The 19414-nt window shown below is 41.7% G+C and overlaps 1 protein-coding gene across 2 annotated transcripts in view; it reads left to right on the top strand.

The window, feature by feature from the left end:
- The window catches only part of EEPD1 (endonuclease/exonuclease/phosphatase family domain containing 1), a 119538-nt gene extending 113766 nt beyond the window's left edge, over window positions 1-5772 (top strand). For both annotated transcript variants that reach the window (XM_056520484.1, XM_056520483.1), the window contains 2 exons: window positions 3285-3479; window positions 5102-5772. In XM_056520484.1, the coding sequence (XP_056376459.1) occupies window positions 3285-3479; window positions 5102-5301 (395 nt within the window). In that variant the 3' untranslated portion in view covers window positions 5302-5772. The remainder of the gene's footprint in view (window positions 1-3284; window positions 3480-5101) is intronic.
- The last annotated feature ends 13642 nt before the right edge of the window (window positions 5773-19414 follow it).

Genomic DNA, 19414 nt, shown 5'->3' with positions numbered 1-19414 from the left:
GTACTGGAAGGATTATGATTTTTAAATAAAAGTAATTTACAAAAATGTTTAACTTTCTGGCACCAGTTCATTTAAAAAAAAAAATAATAATAATAATGTTTTCCACCAGAGTACCCCTTTAATACATATTAAAGCATATATTTCCCCCGTCCTCTAGTACTTTGCATAATGTCCCATTGCGGTCCTGTTCATACACCATGTGACTACTGATCTGATCTGATCTTGCTGAATACCACAGTGTCAGTTGTGTCACTTTCTCTGTTCGTTCATATAGAAATGTATAGAGAAGGTGACTCTTATCTGTGAAGGATGAGTGGCATCAGTATGTTGGGGGGGTACTTTGCAGTAGGGGGAACTGGTACACTTCATAAAATAGATGGCATTATGAGGAAAGAAAATGATGTGGAGCATCTCAAGATGGCAATTTGAATGGCCCCTAAGGTCTCCCGATCTGACCCCCTTAGACTTTTATCTTTGGGGTCATCTGAAGGCAATTGTCTATGCTGTGAAGATACGAGATGTGCAGCACCTGAAACTACGGATACTGGAAGCCTGTGCTAGCATTTCTCCTGCGGTGTATATAGTAGTATATAGCAGTGTATACGGATACTGGAAGCCTGTGCTAGCATTTCCCCTGCGGTGTATATAGTAGTATATAGCAGTGTATACGGATACTGGAAGCCTGTGCTAGCATTTCTCCTGTGGTGTTGCTATCAGTGTGTGAAGAGTGGGAGTAGAGGGTTGCATTGACAATCCAACACAATGGGCAGCACATTGAACACATTTTAAGTGGTCAGAAACTTGTAAATAACTCATGAAAGAATAAAGTTACATTAAAACCAAGCACATCATTGTTTTTCTTGTGAAATTCCCAATAAGTTTGATGTGTCACATGACCCTCTTCCTATTGAAAAAACTAAAGTTGGATTCAAAATGGCCGACTTCAAAATGGCCGCCATGATCACCACCCATCTTGAAAAGTTTCCCCCCTCACATATACTAATGTGCCACAAACAGGAAGGTAATATCAACCATTCCCATTTTATTAAGGTGTATCCATCTAAATGGATCTGTGTCCCAATGATGCCAATACATAAACCCTTCTGTGAAGTTGTGGTCAGATGACATACCTGCTGCAGTGCCCAGCTACTGGTAACACACGGTACCCTTCTCACATTTGACTAATGGGATAGAAAGACAGAGCTAATTGGTTTTGCAGCTCAGTTCCATTGCGGTGAATGGAGCCAAGTTGTAATATCACACACAACCTGAGGACAGGGGTGGTGCTGTTTTTGGAAAAAATGTTACTTTGCATTTCTATACCTGGATAACCTTTTTAACTACAAGTTTCACCCAATCCTATTTACCACATATTTTCACATTTTTGTGTCAGAATGATTCTGTATTATTATTATTATTATTTTTTAAAGCCTAGATCATTTATTACCATCCAGCATGCAAAGCTGAGCAATAAATAATCTGTATTAGGCTCATGGGCTCAATGATATAATAAATATCCTAAATCATTATAAAAAGGAAAGGCAGTGCCAATCACATAGCAGCTGAACGTAATACACACATTGCAATTTATAAACCTCTTATGCAGAACATCTTAGCAGCTAAAGTCATTCATGTAGAATATTCAGATGGTTTTGTTTGTTTCCATTAATTGTATAGAAGACATTGTTTGCAGCTTCATATTTTTCATTAGATTAATTTATTTTTATTTTTTTTATGACACAGAAGAGGCTCTAATACATTTTTCTTATTACTTGTATCAGGGTTGGACTGATTCTCTAGAGCAGTGGTCTTCAACCTGCGGACCTCCAGATGTTGTCCGGGCATGCTGGGAGTTGTAGTTTTGCAACATCTGGAGGTCCGCAGGTTGAAGACCACTGCTCTAGAGAGTCCTCTGGTGGGCTCAAGCTATGTAAATCCCTAATGCATGGGAGGGGCCACTGAATCATATCCTCTGGTCTCAATGAGACACCATTGATTCAAAGATGCCCCCTTAAAGAGGTATTTCAGGCAAAAACTTTTTTTTATATATCAACTGGCTCCGGAAAGTTAAACAGATTTGTAAATTACTTCTATTAAAAAATCTTAATCCTTCCAATAGTTATTAGCTTCTGAAGTTTTCTGTCTAACTGCTCAGTGATGATGTCACGTCTCGGGAGCTGTGCATGATGGGAAAATATCCCCATAGGAACTGCACAGCTCCCGGGACGTCAGTCATCAGAGAGCAGTTAGACAGAAAACAACAACTCAACTTCAGAAGCTAATAACTATTGGAAGGATTAAGATTTTTTAATCAAAGTAATTTACAAATCTGTTTAACTTTCCGGAGCCAGTTGATATATAAAAAAAAGTTTTGGCCTGGAATATCCCTTTAAGGGAAGCCAACAGGCTTTGCAGAAAATATCATGGCAGATTAAAAAGCAACAGTAACCTGATGGAATAAAGGCTAATGCCAACTGATGGCACTTACCATCAGAAAAATAAAACTTAAAGGGGTACTCCGCTGCTCAGCATTTGGAACAAACTGATCCGAACGCTGGAGCCGGCGCTGGGAGCTCGTGACGTCATAGCCGCACCCCATCATGATGTCACGCCCCGCCCCCTCAATGCATGTCTATGGAAGGGGGCGTGACAGCCGTCACGCCCCCTCCCATAGACTTGCATTGAGAGGGCGAGGCGTGATGTGACGTCATGAGGGGGCGGGTTATGACGTCACGAGCACCCAGGCGCCGGCTCCAGCGTTCGGAACAGTTTGTTCCGAACGCTGAGCAGCAGAGTACCCCTTTAAGTCAATAGAGTCATTAATATCAATGTTTGTCTATTAAAAAAATAAATAAATAATGGGAAAAAAAAAATTGTTAATGTGGATAGAGCATTACTGCAGTATATTCTTTATGTAATTTAAGGTATGTGAGACTGCTCATGTACAAGACATAGAAGCTCTATGAGCTGCACAGCTTTGAGCTGTGCTGGCCTAATGTAAAAAAAATATATATATATATATATATATATATATATATATATATATATATATATAAAAAAAATTATAGCAATATATTTGCCTTATAAATTTATGGTCCGCTATTAAGATACATAAAACTGGAGACCGGAGCAACAGCGGCCTCTAGAGGGCATTTAAAAAAATGGCGTAATAATAAGCAGTGCAATTCGTAAGGTGTGTGTAACTATCTATGGATATGACTTCTGGTGTGCTTTAAGACAAAGAGCCGTTTTCTGTGGCTAAAATGTTCTTCTTAATTTTCTAGGGGAAAAAGATGTGATCATTTTAGGAGGATTCAGCCAACCACCAGACAGCAATAACTTTGATTCTCTAAGAAAAGAAAAGTTCCAGAACTTGCTTCCAGCTAGCACACATACCAATATCAGCACAAAAAGCCCTCAAGGCAACAGGTCCTTAGACAATATCTGGATCAGCAAGAGCTTGAAGAAAGTGTTCACAGGTCAGTGCCAGAAGTATATGTGTTATTTTTAGCCGATATTAAAATATTTGACTCACGGGGACAGGATGTAGTTTTGTTCAAGTTTGTTAGGGCAGTTCCTTCCTCTACCGGTAAACTTCCAGACATCACCACCCTGAGAGTTGGCCACAATAACCCATCTCATCCCCACAGTGCCATTAACGGTGCCCTCCTTTTTAGTCATTTACATTTCCTCTAGTGTTCTAGTCATTATTGGCAGGCACATTGTTCTGTTTAATTGACCAAGGTAACTCTACATTTCCAGGAGGAATAACATAGGATCGGCACAAAAAATCTCCAGAATTCTTAATTGATGGAGAATACAAGTTTGTACTAAAATAGTCTGGAAAGTTGGCAGATCCCCTTACAAAAGCCTGGCTTGGCTGCCTGATTTCCTCTGCTTAGGTGGCATTGGAATATTTCTGGCACTACTGAATTGGCAGTGAGAAAATATCATAATATAAACCCTTCAATTCTTACTTTTTAAAGAAAAACAGCTGATTCACCCGCACTAAACCCAATTCACAGAGTTATAGTGCGGGTAAATCAGATTAAAATCATTTCTCACCTGGACCGATGCCACCATTCTGGAGATATACAATGTATTAGCTGGCAGGCAACATTGCTTACATGTTAAAGGAAACCTGTCACATGTTTTCTCCCACACTATCCACAGGTACTGATGGATAGTGCGGGAGACGCTGATTCCAATGATCCCTACCTTGCCCGGATCCGCCCGGCCGTTCGCCCGCAATTGTAGTTTTATTATATGCCAGGCTGTAACTGGCACGGGCGGGGCTTCTGCAGCTAACTGGCACTGACGTCAGCTCCGCTTATGAATATTCATCCCCCCCTCCCTTCAGCTAGAAGTGTCGAAGAGAGGGAGAACTGGAGGGAGGGGGGATGAAAATTCATAAGTGGCGCTGACGTCAGTTCCAGTTAAGCTGCAGAAGCCCCGCCCGTGCCAGTTACAGCAAGATTTCCACATATAATAAAACTACAATTGCGGGCGAACGGCCGGGCGGATTCTGGCAAGGTAGGGCTTGTTGGAATCAGTGTCTCCCACACTATCCATCAGTATGTGGATAGTGCAGGAGAAAATATCTGACAGTTTTCCTTTAATTGCATACCCAGCATCCTTCTGCTCCGATATGCCAGTCCATCTCATGAATATTTATGAGACCCCCTTCGCCCATGTGACCATGCTCTGGGCAGGCACATCGGAATAGAGGGGAAGGAGTCAGAGATGCTGGGTATGCTGGCTCCTGCCTCCATTGCGCAAAGCTGGCGATTAACATATAAGCGAGGTCGGCTAATACATTGTATATTTCCAAAATGGCGGCACCGGTCCGCGTGAGTAATACGTGATTTTAATCCAGTTCACTCGCACTATAACCCTGTGTATTGGGTTGAGTGTGGGTGAACCGGTTGTCAGTTTCCCTTTCATAGGAATTGAGTGATAAACCCCTATGCTAGCAATGGTTTGTGTTCTATTGTAGCAATAAGATATTGGTAAAATAACAAATATGCCGACCAGTGGAAAATATGCATCCTACAGTTAGAATGACACTGTCTCTGTTTGTTTGTTTTTTCATTCTATACAGGTTATTCTTTGGTGGTAAGAGAAGGGTTAACTAATCCATGGATTCCAGATAACTGGTCTTGGGGAGGAGTGGCATCAGAGCACTGTCCTGTACTGGCAGAGTTCTATCTGGAGAAAGACTGCAATAAGAAGGATCTAACCACTAAAGCCAATGGTGTCACCGTGGAACGTAATGATGCTAATACTAAGCATGAAAGATAAAAACAGGAATGTATCTCTTTCATCTCTTCAGAGATCACGGGATATTTACCCATATACTGACTATACTGTGAACCAGAACTGTTACACCTATATAACTCAAATTATAACATTTGGATCCACATGTTCCATCGCCACTGATGTTAAAAACCAGATGTTGTAGAATGCTGCTTCCTCTAACCACCTGCTTCTGCCTACCTGTGCGCCATGCGCAGGCAATGAACGAAATAGAAAGAGAATGTGATCCTTGAACTGATTCTTGAAAAGTAATGCAATAACAGCAAACTGTAAATGAAGACCTCTAACACTATCAGTGATTCTTCGCAGTCATAATGTGACATTTGCATGCTTTTTTATGTGTTAAGAGCGTTTTCAACTTTTTAACTATGCACTTTTAACCCCTTCAAAGCTACTGGGGCCAGATGGCTAAATAATGTGATCATACAGTGCTTCAAATAAAATACACTGAGAATATGTTTATTTAAGATTATGTTACTTCTCTTTGTACAGAATGTAAAGTGGACTGAAATGAGACTATTAGAGATGGTCTCATATTAAAAGAACCTGTAGGTAGATGTAGATTGTCTTTATGGTTCTGTATAGAGCCGGTATCAGCTCCATATTATGGTTCAGTTGCTCAAGTGTCAAGGAGGTGGTACCAAGCTGCTACTTCATGTCTGCATTAAAGGGGGTACTCCGCTGCTGGAGCCGGGAGCTTGTGATGTCATAGCCCAGCCCCTCATGACATCACACCCCGCCCCCTCAATGCAAGTCTATGGGAGGGGGCGTGACTGCCGCCACGCCCCCTCCCCTAGACTTGCATTGAGGGGGCGTGGTGTGATGTCATGAGGGGCGGGGCTCCAGCAACGCTGAGCAGCAGAGTACCCCTTTAAGTGATTGATGTATAGGACTCATCTTCCAGCATTGTACATATGTTCTGTATATCAATCAGGGCAGTGAGGAGTGTATAAGGGAGGAGGCATGCATGCTGCAGCTCAGCATCACCTCCTGGACACTTTGGTGCTAAGCATATAGAGATGTAGAAATGACAGATTCACTTTTAGTGAACACAGCCATAGATAACTATTAAGAGTCTGTAAATGGGCACTGTCAGATACAAAAACTTTTGATTGTTGTAAAGCATGTAAAACCAATAGGTTTTGCAAATGCCTTCATTAGAAAATGTTCAGTATTTCATACTGAAAAAGCCAGTCAAACAACTGCCCCCCTGCCTGCTTGGACACATACTAGTCCTGCTGTGTCCATGCGTCATCACCTACGTCATGGACACACTTCATTGATTGACAGCTGTGAGCGCAGGGCTAACTGCTGGAGGATAAATCCTTCCACTGTCAGCTTGTGTCCGTGAGGACAAGCTGGGAGTTGTAGTTTTGCTAATGCTAGGGGAGATGTGAACAGACAGCATACTGAGGGAGGGGGCGGAGACCTGCACAGTGAGGCCACGCCCCTTCACTTTGAGAGGAATTCAGACTAGTGAGCTAAATTAAGAGTGTATTAAAAAAATAAAATAAAGGTGCTAGACACATAAAAATTAGATGTACATGGTCAGGATTAGGTACTGAGTGATATATTTGGATCTGACGGGTACACTTTAAGCATGCACTGACTACTCTGTGCCCTCCCTGCCCTAATAAACATACTGTCACAGTGCGCTAGACTGTCCATGGAGTGTAGTCTGCTGTGAATTGTTCACTGGTAATGTAACTGACTGGGGATGATAATCTCTTCCCCAATGATAAACTTTGCTATTTTACTTTTAACAGTTGTGTGAGAGCATAGGGGCACAAAGTAATATTTATGATACGTAATACAGACACAATGTGAAAGAGTATTGAATCATTGCAAATACAAATTTAGTTTCCTGATCTAAAATTCCTTTCTATGTATTTAATTTTTTTCTGTAAAATACCATTTCTTGCTAATATGCATTGAATTCCACATATAGGGACACATTTTATTTGGTAAGAGTTGATGCAAAGGTGAGCGCAAACAAAGGCTATTCAATAAAGGACATGTACTCATTTACACCCATGTTACAGAAACATACCAGATACATTTACCTTGAGTGTATATGTAACACGTTTCTGAAGACAGGAACTCCGGTGTAGGTGTATCAGGACCTGAATAGCAGATGACTCAGACCGTACCATGGAGCGGAGTCTAAGGTGTCGCTGGTTTTCACCAGAGCCCGCCGCAAAGCGGGATAGACTTGCTTTGGCAGGCGGCACCCAGATTGCTACCCCTGGCACGGCTCGACCACACAGGCGGCTGAGGAGATGCAAGGCACAGGAGCGATAAGGCAGCTCGTAGTCTGGATAGCAGAAGGTCAGGTCAGGCGGCGCAGTAGCGTAGTCGGGATGTAGCAGGAGTTCAGTAGGCAGGCGGCAGAGGAGCAAGGTCAAAGTCACAAAGCAAGGGATCAGATACACGGCAAGGCAATATTGAGGAATGCTTTCTCTAAGGCACAAGGCAACAAAGGTCCGGCAGGGGAGTGAGGAGGGTGGAGGAATTTATAAATGAGCCACAGGTGAATTACACTAATGAGCATACTGGCCCTTTAAATCTTAAAGCTCCGGCAAGCACGCCCCCTAGGAGACGGGGACACGCGTGCCGGAGCAGAGAGGCGGAGACGGAGGCAGGAGAAACATCCAGAGAGTGACGGACTGGGGCTCGCATGCGGGCGCATCCCGCCATGCGAGTCCCAGCCCCGTCGGCAGCAGCAGGTAAGGGGACCATGCGCTCACGGCCAGCGTGTGCAGCCGGAGTGCATAACGTAACAGTATACACATAGGTCTCCATGGGTATTATAGACACCAAATGGTAAGATTCCGTGTCCCTTCAATAACATGCGTTAGAGCACAAGTTTGCTTAACAGATAAAAAATATTTACATTTAGAATTTAATTTTGAACACTTTACACAACTTTTATCTACACAACAATTGCCCTGTTACATACTGTACAAAATTAAAGTAAAACTCAAGCTATATTCATAGTATATAGCAGTGGGTTGTACAGACAACGATAAGTTCCTTGGAAAGACACCATGCGAGGTGCCTTGTTTAAAGTGGGACTATCCATTTGGACACTGCCTGGTGACTAAGTTACATATCTTTCTAGGTCCTACTTTATGTTTGTATTATGATTTTAAGAGGGACACATTGTCAGGTTTTTTAAATCATTTGGTAGCCTCAGGTGCCCTGATTTCAGTGATGTTTTTATTTTGTCTCTTCGCCCCTCTGTTCCCAAAATAAAAGGATTTTGCTTTTTGGTTCTGTACTTTTTCTGCCCATTTGACAATTCACAGTAAAGTACAAGTAGTGGCAATACTAAATGGTAAAATCCCTATATATTAAAAATGAAGGATCATAGCAACAAAATGAAAATAGCATTAAAATCAGGTTATCCGAAGCTACAAAATGAAATAAAAAATCCTAGACTGCCGTCAGGTCCTCTTCAATCCTTGTTTTGACTGTGGCATAGTTTTGTTTTTGCTACTTGTTTAGTCCTCTTTCTCTGTTGTTTTCACACTTTATAGTGTAACTCCTGGGGTTTGACCTTGGCTTGCTTCTGGACTCTTTTTTTTTTTTTTATTCTTCTTTTGACTTACATATCCGGCTCATCTTTATTACTAATACAAAGCAGCTTCTACTCTTTGTCATCCCTCCAGGACGCTGCTGCCAGCAATCTAAAACTATTCAGGGGACTGCAACCTTGAGCTCTTCCAACAACAAAGTCCACATCTCCTCATGGAGGTTAAAGGGGTTTTCCAGTGAAAAAGAGAACCTGTGTATGGTGTCAAAAAGTATCATATAGCAACTTATTAATATAATGTTGTTAGCTATAGGGTACAAGTCTCTCCATATGGAAATAGAACACGGAAATAAACTTACATGTGAGATGATCTCTTGTGTGTTCTAGGACCGTGCAAAAACTAGAAGTGCCGTAACCGCTGGTCACCTAACCAAAAAGCTGGTCAGTTGATCATCGTCATTTCCTTTATAGATGGAACACATGAAAGATACAGTGAACCGCAAAACGATACCAAGGTAACAGCAAAGACTTTGTGTGGAGCAGAAACAGATAATTCAGCTTGGCACACGAAAGCTAATGCTGCAGGAAATATAAATACAATGCACAAAAGAGGATAGGTTAGAACCCCTTCAGAGAAATAATTATAAAGTATGAGGTTAACTATCAAATCTGTTCATACAAAAATTAAAGCAACAGTATCCTAATTGTCTCAACATGAATGGTGTGAAATAAAAAAGACAAATGCAAAGACAATAAATGCATCAATGTAAACAAATCAATATAAAAAAAATGTATAGAAGTCCTGTTAAAATAATAAAAATGTATGTTAAGGAATGTTCATACTATGATATAATTAATTAAAAATTACTCTCTTATCATTTTATTTAACCCATACTGGGAGAGTGTATTTAATTTAAAAAGCCAATACTTTCATGCTTGTGCAAAATATCAGACCCATTATGGGCTTCAGCAGCAATATGATCAATTGATAGAAAATTCCAAAAGATCAAAAGACGATATTACTAGATGTGGCGCTCTGTGTATTTAAAGGTAATAGGAGGCAACTTTAACACTGTCTGTTAAGTAGCCGATGACAGACTGATCCTCCACTCTCACACCGACGGACCAACTTAGAGATAGGTTACAGCGACCATTTCTGGATGCAGTTAATCTCTATGACGCCTGGCATGTTGGCCACCCTGATAGCAGAGATTTTACTAATTTCTCCCCCTGCATTCCAACATAGCCCATGTTAAATTGCTCTAAAACCTAATACAGATCTGACCCAAATTTTTACAGGCCGATTTCTCTCATTAAGATTTAAAGCTTCTAGTTAAATTGATGGCAGATAGGTTCAATATCTTTTTGCCGTCCCTGGCAGGTAAGTCGCAAGTTGGTTTCATTAGGGGCTGATGGTACGGGCATCATGCCAAGCCAAATGCTCCACTGATTTTACTAGCGCTTGATGAGGAAAAGGCTTCTCATAACGTGTGTTGGGATTGGCTGGGCATGTGGCTGGACAGGTTTGAAATTGATGGCCACTTCCAAACATTTTTGTCAGGATTATATGACACAGCAGGAGCAAGAATCCATACACTGGGTTTCTTCTCCAACCCCTTTCCTGTGCAGAAAGTGACAAACCTCCTTTCTTGTTTGACTTGGTGCTTGGGTATCTTTTGGTTGATTGGTTGCTATGGGCAACTTTGCCTCTCCACAGGTTTTGATAAATCACCCACATGGTGTTGGCCTACTTAAAATGATCATGGTCAGTAGACCTCCTCAAAGAACTATAGGGTGTCATTTTTCATTTTCTCCATCCACAAAATAGTACACACATCCCAGTGAGATTCATCCCAAAAATGGCCTACATTGTGTTACTGGTTGCAAAGAGGGTGCACCGTCAGGTGAGGATAAGTTACCCACTATTCCTGAACTGATTGTCCAATTAAAACAACTGATTGGCATTGACAGGATCGATACTGAGTGACATAGGGAGAAAGCGACCAAAACTTTCTTCCCTAAATGGAAAACCTTTATATTTATTGATGCATTAGTCTGCCCCTTGTAATCCACTTTGTGGTATGTACAGGCAATTATTTAGGTGGGTAACAGATACTGTGTGGTCCCCAAGATGAAGTATAGATTGGTTGACTGTGGCTTCTTTGATTCGTGATGCCCCCTTTTTTTCTGTTGAATGCTAGCGCATTGTTATCCTAATTGTTGATTTTGCCAGATAGAGTTTTGCCAGATCTGCCTGTTCTGTATCTCGGTCCCATCTTTCTTTGCTGACCTTTTCTTTCCCTCTTTTCCTCACATTTCCCTTTTTTTGTTCTTCCTCCATTTGTGCTAATTTAGGAAGTATGGGTCAGATGCACTCCCATGATATCTACCTAACGTTTTTGTATTCTAGACCGCATGGGTCTTATTTTATTGTACTTTTCTGTGTCAACCTGTTTTTCTCTCCCTGTAAAAAATCTTTTAAAAATCCCAATAAAGAAGAATTTTAAAAAATCCCACTGTACTGTTTCAGCCACACCTTGTTACATGGGCTGGATAACAGTTAATTCTGCCTTACTCTGAACTTTGTTTCTAGGTATCTGTTGTAGGCAGACTTCAGGATCTGCTTTATAAACCCTGTTTGCTCTCTCTTTCTTTGCCTGAGTATCAGCACAGTTCAGCCTCTGGTACCATCCAGTTCTTAATGCTTTGGAAAGTAAAATGATTTCTGATTTTTTTTCTTTTTTATTATTATTATTATTATTATTATTTTAAGGAAATGGTGGTGATCACCTCCTGAATCCATCTTGTCTATGTATGTAAGTTCCATAAATTTTAGATTATTTGTGTCCTCCTGATGTACTTGACAGATGTGCTCTATTAGCCTTAGGCTGCCCTTGCCTGTTTGTACAGATCTCTGATGGTCCACAAACCTCTTATGGAGAGAGAATATAACTTTACAAATGTTTTTATCTCATACACTCACAGAACACCATATAAATAACTTATGGCGTTTTACCATCTCCTGTGCACCTAGATATATGGTTCTAGAGTGCTGTAGGAATCTGCATTGGTTACATCTCCCACAATGAATATTCCCTTCGGGGAGGTTTATTTGCAACCAATTTATATTCTGTGATTTTTCCTTGAACCATTTCACCGCACCCACTAGGTTGTTGCAGAATCTCTTAAAAGATATAAGGGGTTTTCTACTGGCCTGAGATCCCTCATTCATTTTCACGTCTAATTCGTCAAACACCTGTTGGGTGTAAAGGCTCACTGTACCCCTTGTTACGTTCCTTGAGGGTTGTAGATTCCGAAATATTGTGCCATGTGCCAATTTTTTTTTTCTTTTTGCTGTTCTGGCACCATGGGGGCTTCCTAAATCCGGTGGGTACTCACTGTGGTAGCCACCCACCCCCCTCCCTCTCCTCAGGCCAGTGCTTCCCAACCAGGGTGCCTCCAGCTGTTGCAAAACTAAAACTCCCAGCATGCCTGCACAGCCAAATGATGTGTGGGCATGCTGGGAGCTGTAGTTTTCCAACAGCTGGAGGTAGTCCCCCTTTATCTCTCACACACACACAGGCTTCATATATTTTTACACATACACATTAAATAGACACACTGATATATACACATATATAGACACACACACATGCTTGGACACTTACTTTTTCGTCTGCAATGCATGTTTCTGCCTCTCTCATTGATGTCTGCTGTGTGAGAGACGGCAGCAGTCTTCCTGCCCCTCCCCTTCTCTTCACATGAGTCTCTGCAGTGTGTACAGCCCCTCCCCCCTCCAAAACGTCCTGGAATCCAGGACGAAGCAGTGTTCACAGAAGCACTGAATGCATTCCTGGAAGCAGAGGGGGCAGTTCTTTGACTCGCTTTTTCACTATGAAATACTGAAAATGTTCTAATGAAAGCAATTGCAAAACCTATTGGTTTTGCATGCTTTACAACATATCAAAACTTTTTATATCTGACAGTGCCTATTTAATGCCAATTATATTTTGTCCCATTTTACCTATTTTATTTTTATTTATTATATTTCATTTTAATATAATGATCATTATAAGACCTCAGAGTATCCACCTTACATTTCTACTTATTATATTTAATCCATTCTATTCTATTCTATTTATTTATACTTCATCGCATACTATCATGTGTATATGCAAAGTTCAATCCCCCTGGGCCATTTCTGGTTTTCTGGTCCAGTTCAGATTTTTTGCAGAGCTTGATGATTAACCATCAATCACACACTTGCAGACCATATAAGAGAATGGTCTTTCAAACTACATCAGCAGCTATTGAAAAAGAGACTAAGGAAGTCTCGAAACAAGGCTAGCCAGGTTCCTCAGTACACCACCATATCAGGAGCACATAGCCGCTTATATCTATCAAGAAGCACAATTGAATTTTCGTATAAGTCGGAGAGCAATCATCATCTGTAAATGTCATCATCTACTTCCAGCGACAGACCTCCACCACCTGACCTCTCGCCCCCTAGGCCCGCCGTGATCTTACCCTCGCCTGCCGGACAGCGAGGGGGAGACCGACTTGAGCTCACGACGGGTAAGTGTGAGAGCTACTTTGGATTTCCATAGGGTGAGCAGCGTGAGCAGCGCACACCTATTAGACTAACTGTATGCATAGCATAACTTTTATTCCACACTTGTAAAGATCAGCGCATTGGGTGAAAAGCGCGAGCATCGCACACCTAATAACTGTATGTACAGCATAACTTTTCTTTTTCTTCCGTATGCATAAGGACTAGCACATCCGTTGAGCAGCGCACACCCATCACACTAAATATATGCATAAACTTTCTCTCCGTACTCATAAGGAACAGCGCATAGCGCAGATGCAATTACCTCTACAGAAGACAGGAATTTACTGTCCTTTTTCTTCACAGCATTTCTGGAGTTGGCATACAATGCCATAGGACTGTTCTTATTTACAGAGTTAGTGTATCTTAGTGTGCACACACGTTATTAACCCCTTAAAGGGGTATTCCGCCCATAGACATTTTATCCCCTATCCAAAGGATAGGGGATAAGATGTCAGATCGCCGCGGTCCCACTGCTGGGGAGCCCCGGGATCCCTGCTGCGGCACCGCGCTATCATTACAGCACAGAGCAAGTTTGCTCTGTGCGTAATGACGGGCGATACAGGGGACGGAGCCGCGTGACGTCATGGCACCGCCCCTCGTGACATCATGCCCGTCCCCTTAATGCAAGTCTATGGGAGGGGGCGTGACGACCGCCACACCCCCTCCCATAGACTTGTATTGAAAGGGGCGGGCCGTGACATCATGAGGGGCGGAGCCGTGACGTAACGATGCTCCGGCCCCTGTACCGCCCATCATTACGTGCAGAGCGAACTCGCTCTGTGCTGTAATGATAGCGAGGTGCCGCAGCGGGGATCCCAGGGGTCCCCAGCAGCGGCACCGCGGCGACGACCGCCACGCCCCCTCCCATAGACTTGTATTGAAAGGGGCGGGCCGTGACGTAACGATGCTCCGGCCCCTGTACCGCCCATCATTACGTGCAGAGCGAACTCGCTCTGTGCTGTAATGATAGCGCGGTGCCGCAGCGGGGATCCCAGGGGTCCCCAGCAGCGGCACCGCGGCGATCTGACATCTTATCCCCTATCCTTTGGATAGGGGATAAAATGTCTAGGGGAGGAATACCCCTTTAAGGACCACAAGTTTTTCTGTTTTTGCACTTTCGTTTTTTCCTCCTCACCTTTTAAAAATCATAACCCTTTCAATTTAGCACCTAAAAATCCATATGATGGCTTATTTTTTGCACCACCAATTCTACTTTGCAGTCACATCAGTCATTTTACCCGAAAATCTATGGCGAAATGGAAAAAAAATCATTGTGAGACAAAATTGAAGAAAAAATGCAATTTTGTAAGTTTTGGGGGATTCCGTTTCTACGCAGTACATTTTTCGGTAAAAATGACACCTTATCTTTATTCTGTAGGTCCATACAATTAAAATGATTCCCTACTTATATAGGTTTGATTTTGTAGTACTTCTGTAAAAAATCATAACACATGCAGAAAAATGTATACGTTTAAAATCGCTTGATCGCTTTTTATTCATTTTTTCAGGATATAAAAAGAGACCAAAAAATACATCATTTTGGACTTTGGAATTTTTATGCGTGTACGTCATTGACCGTGCAGTTTAATTAATGATATATTTTTATAGTTCGGACATTTACGCATGCGGCGATACCACATGTGTTTATATTTATTTTTATTTACATGTTTTTTTTTTATGGGAAAAGGGGGGTGATTTGGACTTTTATTAGGGAAAGGATTAAATCACATTTATTAACTTTTTTTTTTTACACTTTTTTTGCATTGTTATAGCTCCCATAGGAATCTATAACACTGCACACACTGATCTTATACACTGTTCACTGCAAAGCCATAGCTTTGCAGGGATCAGTGTTATCGGCGGTCGATTGCTCAAGCCTGCATCTCAGGCTTGGAGCAATCAATCACCGAAGGGACACGCCGGGTGTCCCAGCTGATCGGGACACCACATTTTCACTGCGGTGGTCCCGATCAAAAGTTTGGGCAACCCAAGTAAAAATTTGTATTAATGTGTTGAAAGAAGTCAAGGAAAGATGGAAAAATCTCCAAAAGGCATCAAATTACAGATTAGACACATCCAATACAGAGGGTACCCGGCACTGTGACTCTGACGAGGGATAAAACGTTATAACTCCTGCAGCTGACAGACCGTTCCGGTGCTCACATCAAAGGTAAGACAAATATCCAAACCGAGAAATGCAAAAAGATGGAGCACTCACCGGGTCTTCTAACAACAAAGAACTTCTTTATTTCATCCAAACATAGTTGGTGTTCTCATGGAGTGCGGTAGAGCGGACAGGAACAAGGGGGGTGGGGGAGTGGGACGGGCAACGGTCCGTATCACGCACCGGTGAGTGCTCCATCTTTTTGCATTTCTGGGTTTGGATATTTAAATTACAGATTAGACATATCAAAATAACAGAAAACAAAAAAAAGGCATCTGCAAAAGTTTGGGCACCCTGCAGAATTTAAAACATGCACTGCCCCCTTTGCAAAGCTCAGACCTGCCAGTGTCATGGATTGTTCTCAATCATCATCTGGGAAGACCAGGTGATGTCAATCTCAAAGGTTTTAAATGCCCAGACTCATCTGACCTTGCCTCAACAATCAGCACCATGGGTTCTTCTAAGCAGTTGTCTAGAAATCTGAAACTGAAAATTGTTGACGCTCATAAAGCTGGAGAAGGCTATAAGAAGAAGCAAAACGTTTTCAGATGTCAATATGCTCTGTTCGGAATGTAATTAAGAAATGGCAGTCATCAGGAACAGTGGAAGTTAAACCAAGATCTTGAAGACCAAGACAAATATCAGACAGAACAGCTCGCAGGATTGTGAGAAAAATAATTCAAAATCCACGTTTGACTGCACAATCCCTCCAGAAAGATCTGGCAGACACTGGAGTTGTGGTACACTATTCCACTATAAAGAGATACTTGTACAAATATAGTCTTCATGGAAGAGTCATCAGAAGAAAAACTCTTCTACGTCCTCACCACAATCAGTGTTTGAACTTTGCAAATGAACATTTAGACAAGCCTGATGCATTTTGGAAACAAGTTTTGTGGTTAAAATTGAACTTTTTGACCGGAATGAACAAAGGTACGTTTGGAGCAGAAGGGGAACAGAATTTAATGAAAAGAACCTCTGTCCAACTGTTAAGCATGGGGGTGGATCAATAATGATTTGGGGTTGTATTGCAGCCAGTGGCACAGGGGACGTCTCACGAGTAGAAGGAAAAATGGATTCAATAACATTTCAGCAAATTTTGGATGCTAACTTGATGCCATCTGTGAAAAAGATGAAGTTAAAGAGAGGATGGCTTCTACAAATGGATAATCATCCTAAACACACCTCGAAATCCACGGGGGATTACATCAAGAGGTGTAAATTGAAGGTTTTGCCATGGCCTTCACAATCTCCTGACCTCAACATAATTGAAAATCTATGGATAGACCTTAAAAGAGCAGTGTGTGACAGACAGCCCAGAAATCTCAAAGAACTGGAAGACTTTTGTAAGGAAGAATGGGCAAAGATACCTCAAACAAGAATTGAAAGACTCTTGGCTGGCTACAAAAAGTGTTTACAAGCTGTGATACTTGCCAAAGGGGGCAGTACAAGATATTAACTCTGCTGGGTGTCCAAACTTTTGCAGACGCCATTTTTTTGTTTTCTGTAACTTTGAAAGTGTAAATGATGGAAATAAAATCTAACTTTTGTTGACATATTATAAGAATGTCTAATCTGGGATTTGATGCCTTTTGGAGATTTTTCTATCTTTCCTTGGCTTCTTTATGCACATTAATACAAATTTTTACCTGGGGTTCCCAAACTTTTGATCCCCACTGTATATCGTGTCAGCAAATTGTTTACCCAGAAGGAGCTATACGTTATACGTTATAATTGTCATTCTGAATGTTGGCACAACAAAAGAGGTTTATATACTACCTATTTTTACATATTTTACCTGTATATTTAAATATGCTAACCACCAGTAGCCACATATAACGGCAAAACAAACGCCGTACACATGGTATACTAACAAACTCCACAATGTATACTTATTGCGGCTAACACGTACAGCTCCACAGTATACAGGCTCATAGCCAGCGGTGTACATATTTTGCACTATATCTTTTAGATTTTATTTAAAAACTTTTATTGTACAGTGCTTTGTGGGTGATCTGCATGGGCCCTGCAGACACCACACATAAAGCACTGATGTATGTGCATTTTTTATGAAATAATATAAATAATTTTAAACTCATTTCTTTAGCACTCATTGCCCAAACCATTCTCACTAACACATATGCACACATTTACAGGATTTAGCTTGAGAACGGTAATACCCTTCTTTTTCTCCTACTATTGGATATTTATTTCTGTCTTATCATATTATTAACACAGCCACCACGCCCCTCCCATAGACTTGCATTGAGGGAGAAGGGCGTGATGACATGATGACATGAGGGGGCGGGGCTATGACATCACAAGCTCCCGGAGCCTGCACCGGGGTTCGGAACAGTTTGTTCCGAACGCTGAGCAGCAGAGTACCCCTTTAAAGATTGTTAATTGCTAGCAAGGTGGGGGAGGAGAATTTAATGGTCCTGGTGAAAGTTTATTACTCAACATAAAGTTAAGCAAGTGGATATATTTAAGGTTCTAGCCACTGGTTGTCTACATATTTGTAAGTTTTATTTGTATCAAATATAATAAACATTGTGGCCTTATTTGATCCAACATGTTTGTCTAGTGTGATTATTTATTGTTTGGTTAGTCTTACATGGCAACTGGGTTTTATGATTCCTTGTCCTGCACGTATTGCAGAGCTGTTAGTATCCCTTGTATTCTTACTAGGTGTGACAAACTGTCCTACGAGATGGATCCTTCGATCATTACACCAGCAGTTGGGGCAGTGTGTTGCTCCACAGCAATGGGAAGATTGAAGCCATTGCCCTGAGGCCTCCATACCCCAACCCAACCATCATCGGATTCCAAACAGATCCTGGATTTATCACTAAACATGATATGGTCCTAGTCCATAGCAGTCCAGGTTTCTTATTCACAACACAAGAAATGAACTCAATGATGGCTGGTTATCGATGGCAAGATACGTAATAGAGCGATGACACCAAATTCCCTTTTGCTAAGCACCTGGAAATGGTCCTGGTATAACGGTGCGTTCACACGCTAGTAACTAGCAACGGGTTTCCTGCTGTGGGAAACCCTCTGTGAGTTACGCCACCATTCATTTGAATGGGTCTGCGGACATTCTGCAAATCTGACACTATTGCGGACTGTCTGTGGACCCATTTAAATCAATGGTTGCGTAACTCACAGCAGGATTCCTGCAGCGGGCAACCCGCTGCTAGTAATAGCGTGTGAACGCACCCTAAAAAAGGGTGTGTAGTGCTACCTTTGTCTGCATGGTGATAAGGGAACTGTGGAAGCTGCTCGTTCTTGTTGGTGGATCAAACAATCCTCTATATTGATGGTTTGTCTGGACCATCTGGAGCCAGTTCACTGTGTGTGTGTTTTCACGTAACCACTGCTCCCAACACCTCCTAACAACTTTGCCAGAATGGCCTAGATGGTGGGAAATTCATCAAAACAACCATCCTGCTTCTCTCTCTCCAAAGATGTGCCCCAAAATGTTTTTGACTACACCATAGAAGCATATCCTGCAGTCAGCAAGAGGTGCACTAGTCAAAAGTAGTCACTAAGGACCTTTCTATAGGGCATTGGGGAAACACTTTTTACACTATGACTGCATGCTAAGTTTCGCAGCAATTTGACATTTCTATCTTGCTGCATTATTTTTTTGTCAAAAATTGTTATCAGTAAGCCATATCTACTATGTAAGATTCGGAGCAGTATATTAAAATGTCTATAAAATTACTGAGTAATTCCCTTGTTTTAGGTGAAACTTCACCAAGGAAACCTACAAGTTTAAACA

Source organism: Hyla sarda, chromosome 5, assembly GCF_029499605.1.
Source record: "Hyla sarda isolate aHylSar1 chromosome 5, aHylSar1.hap1, whole genome shotgun sequence".
In the NCBI taxonomy this organism is placed as follows: domain Eukaryota; kingdom Metazoa; phylum Chordata; class Amphibia; order Anura; family Hylidae; genus Hyla; species Hyla sarda.
Note: the sequence above shows the minus strand (reverse complement) of the source record. Positions and strands in the feature narration are given on the sequence as shown.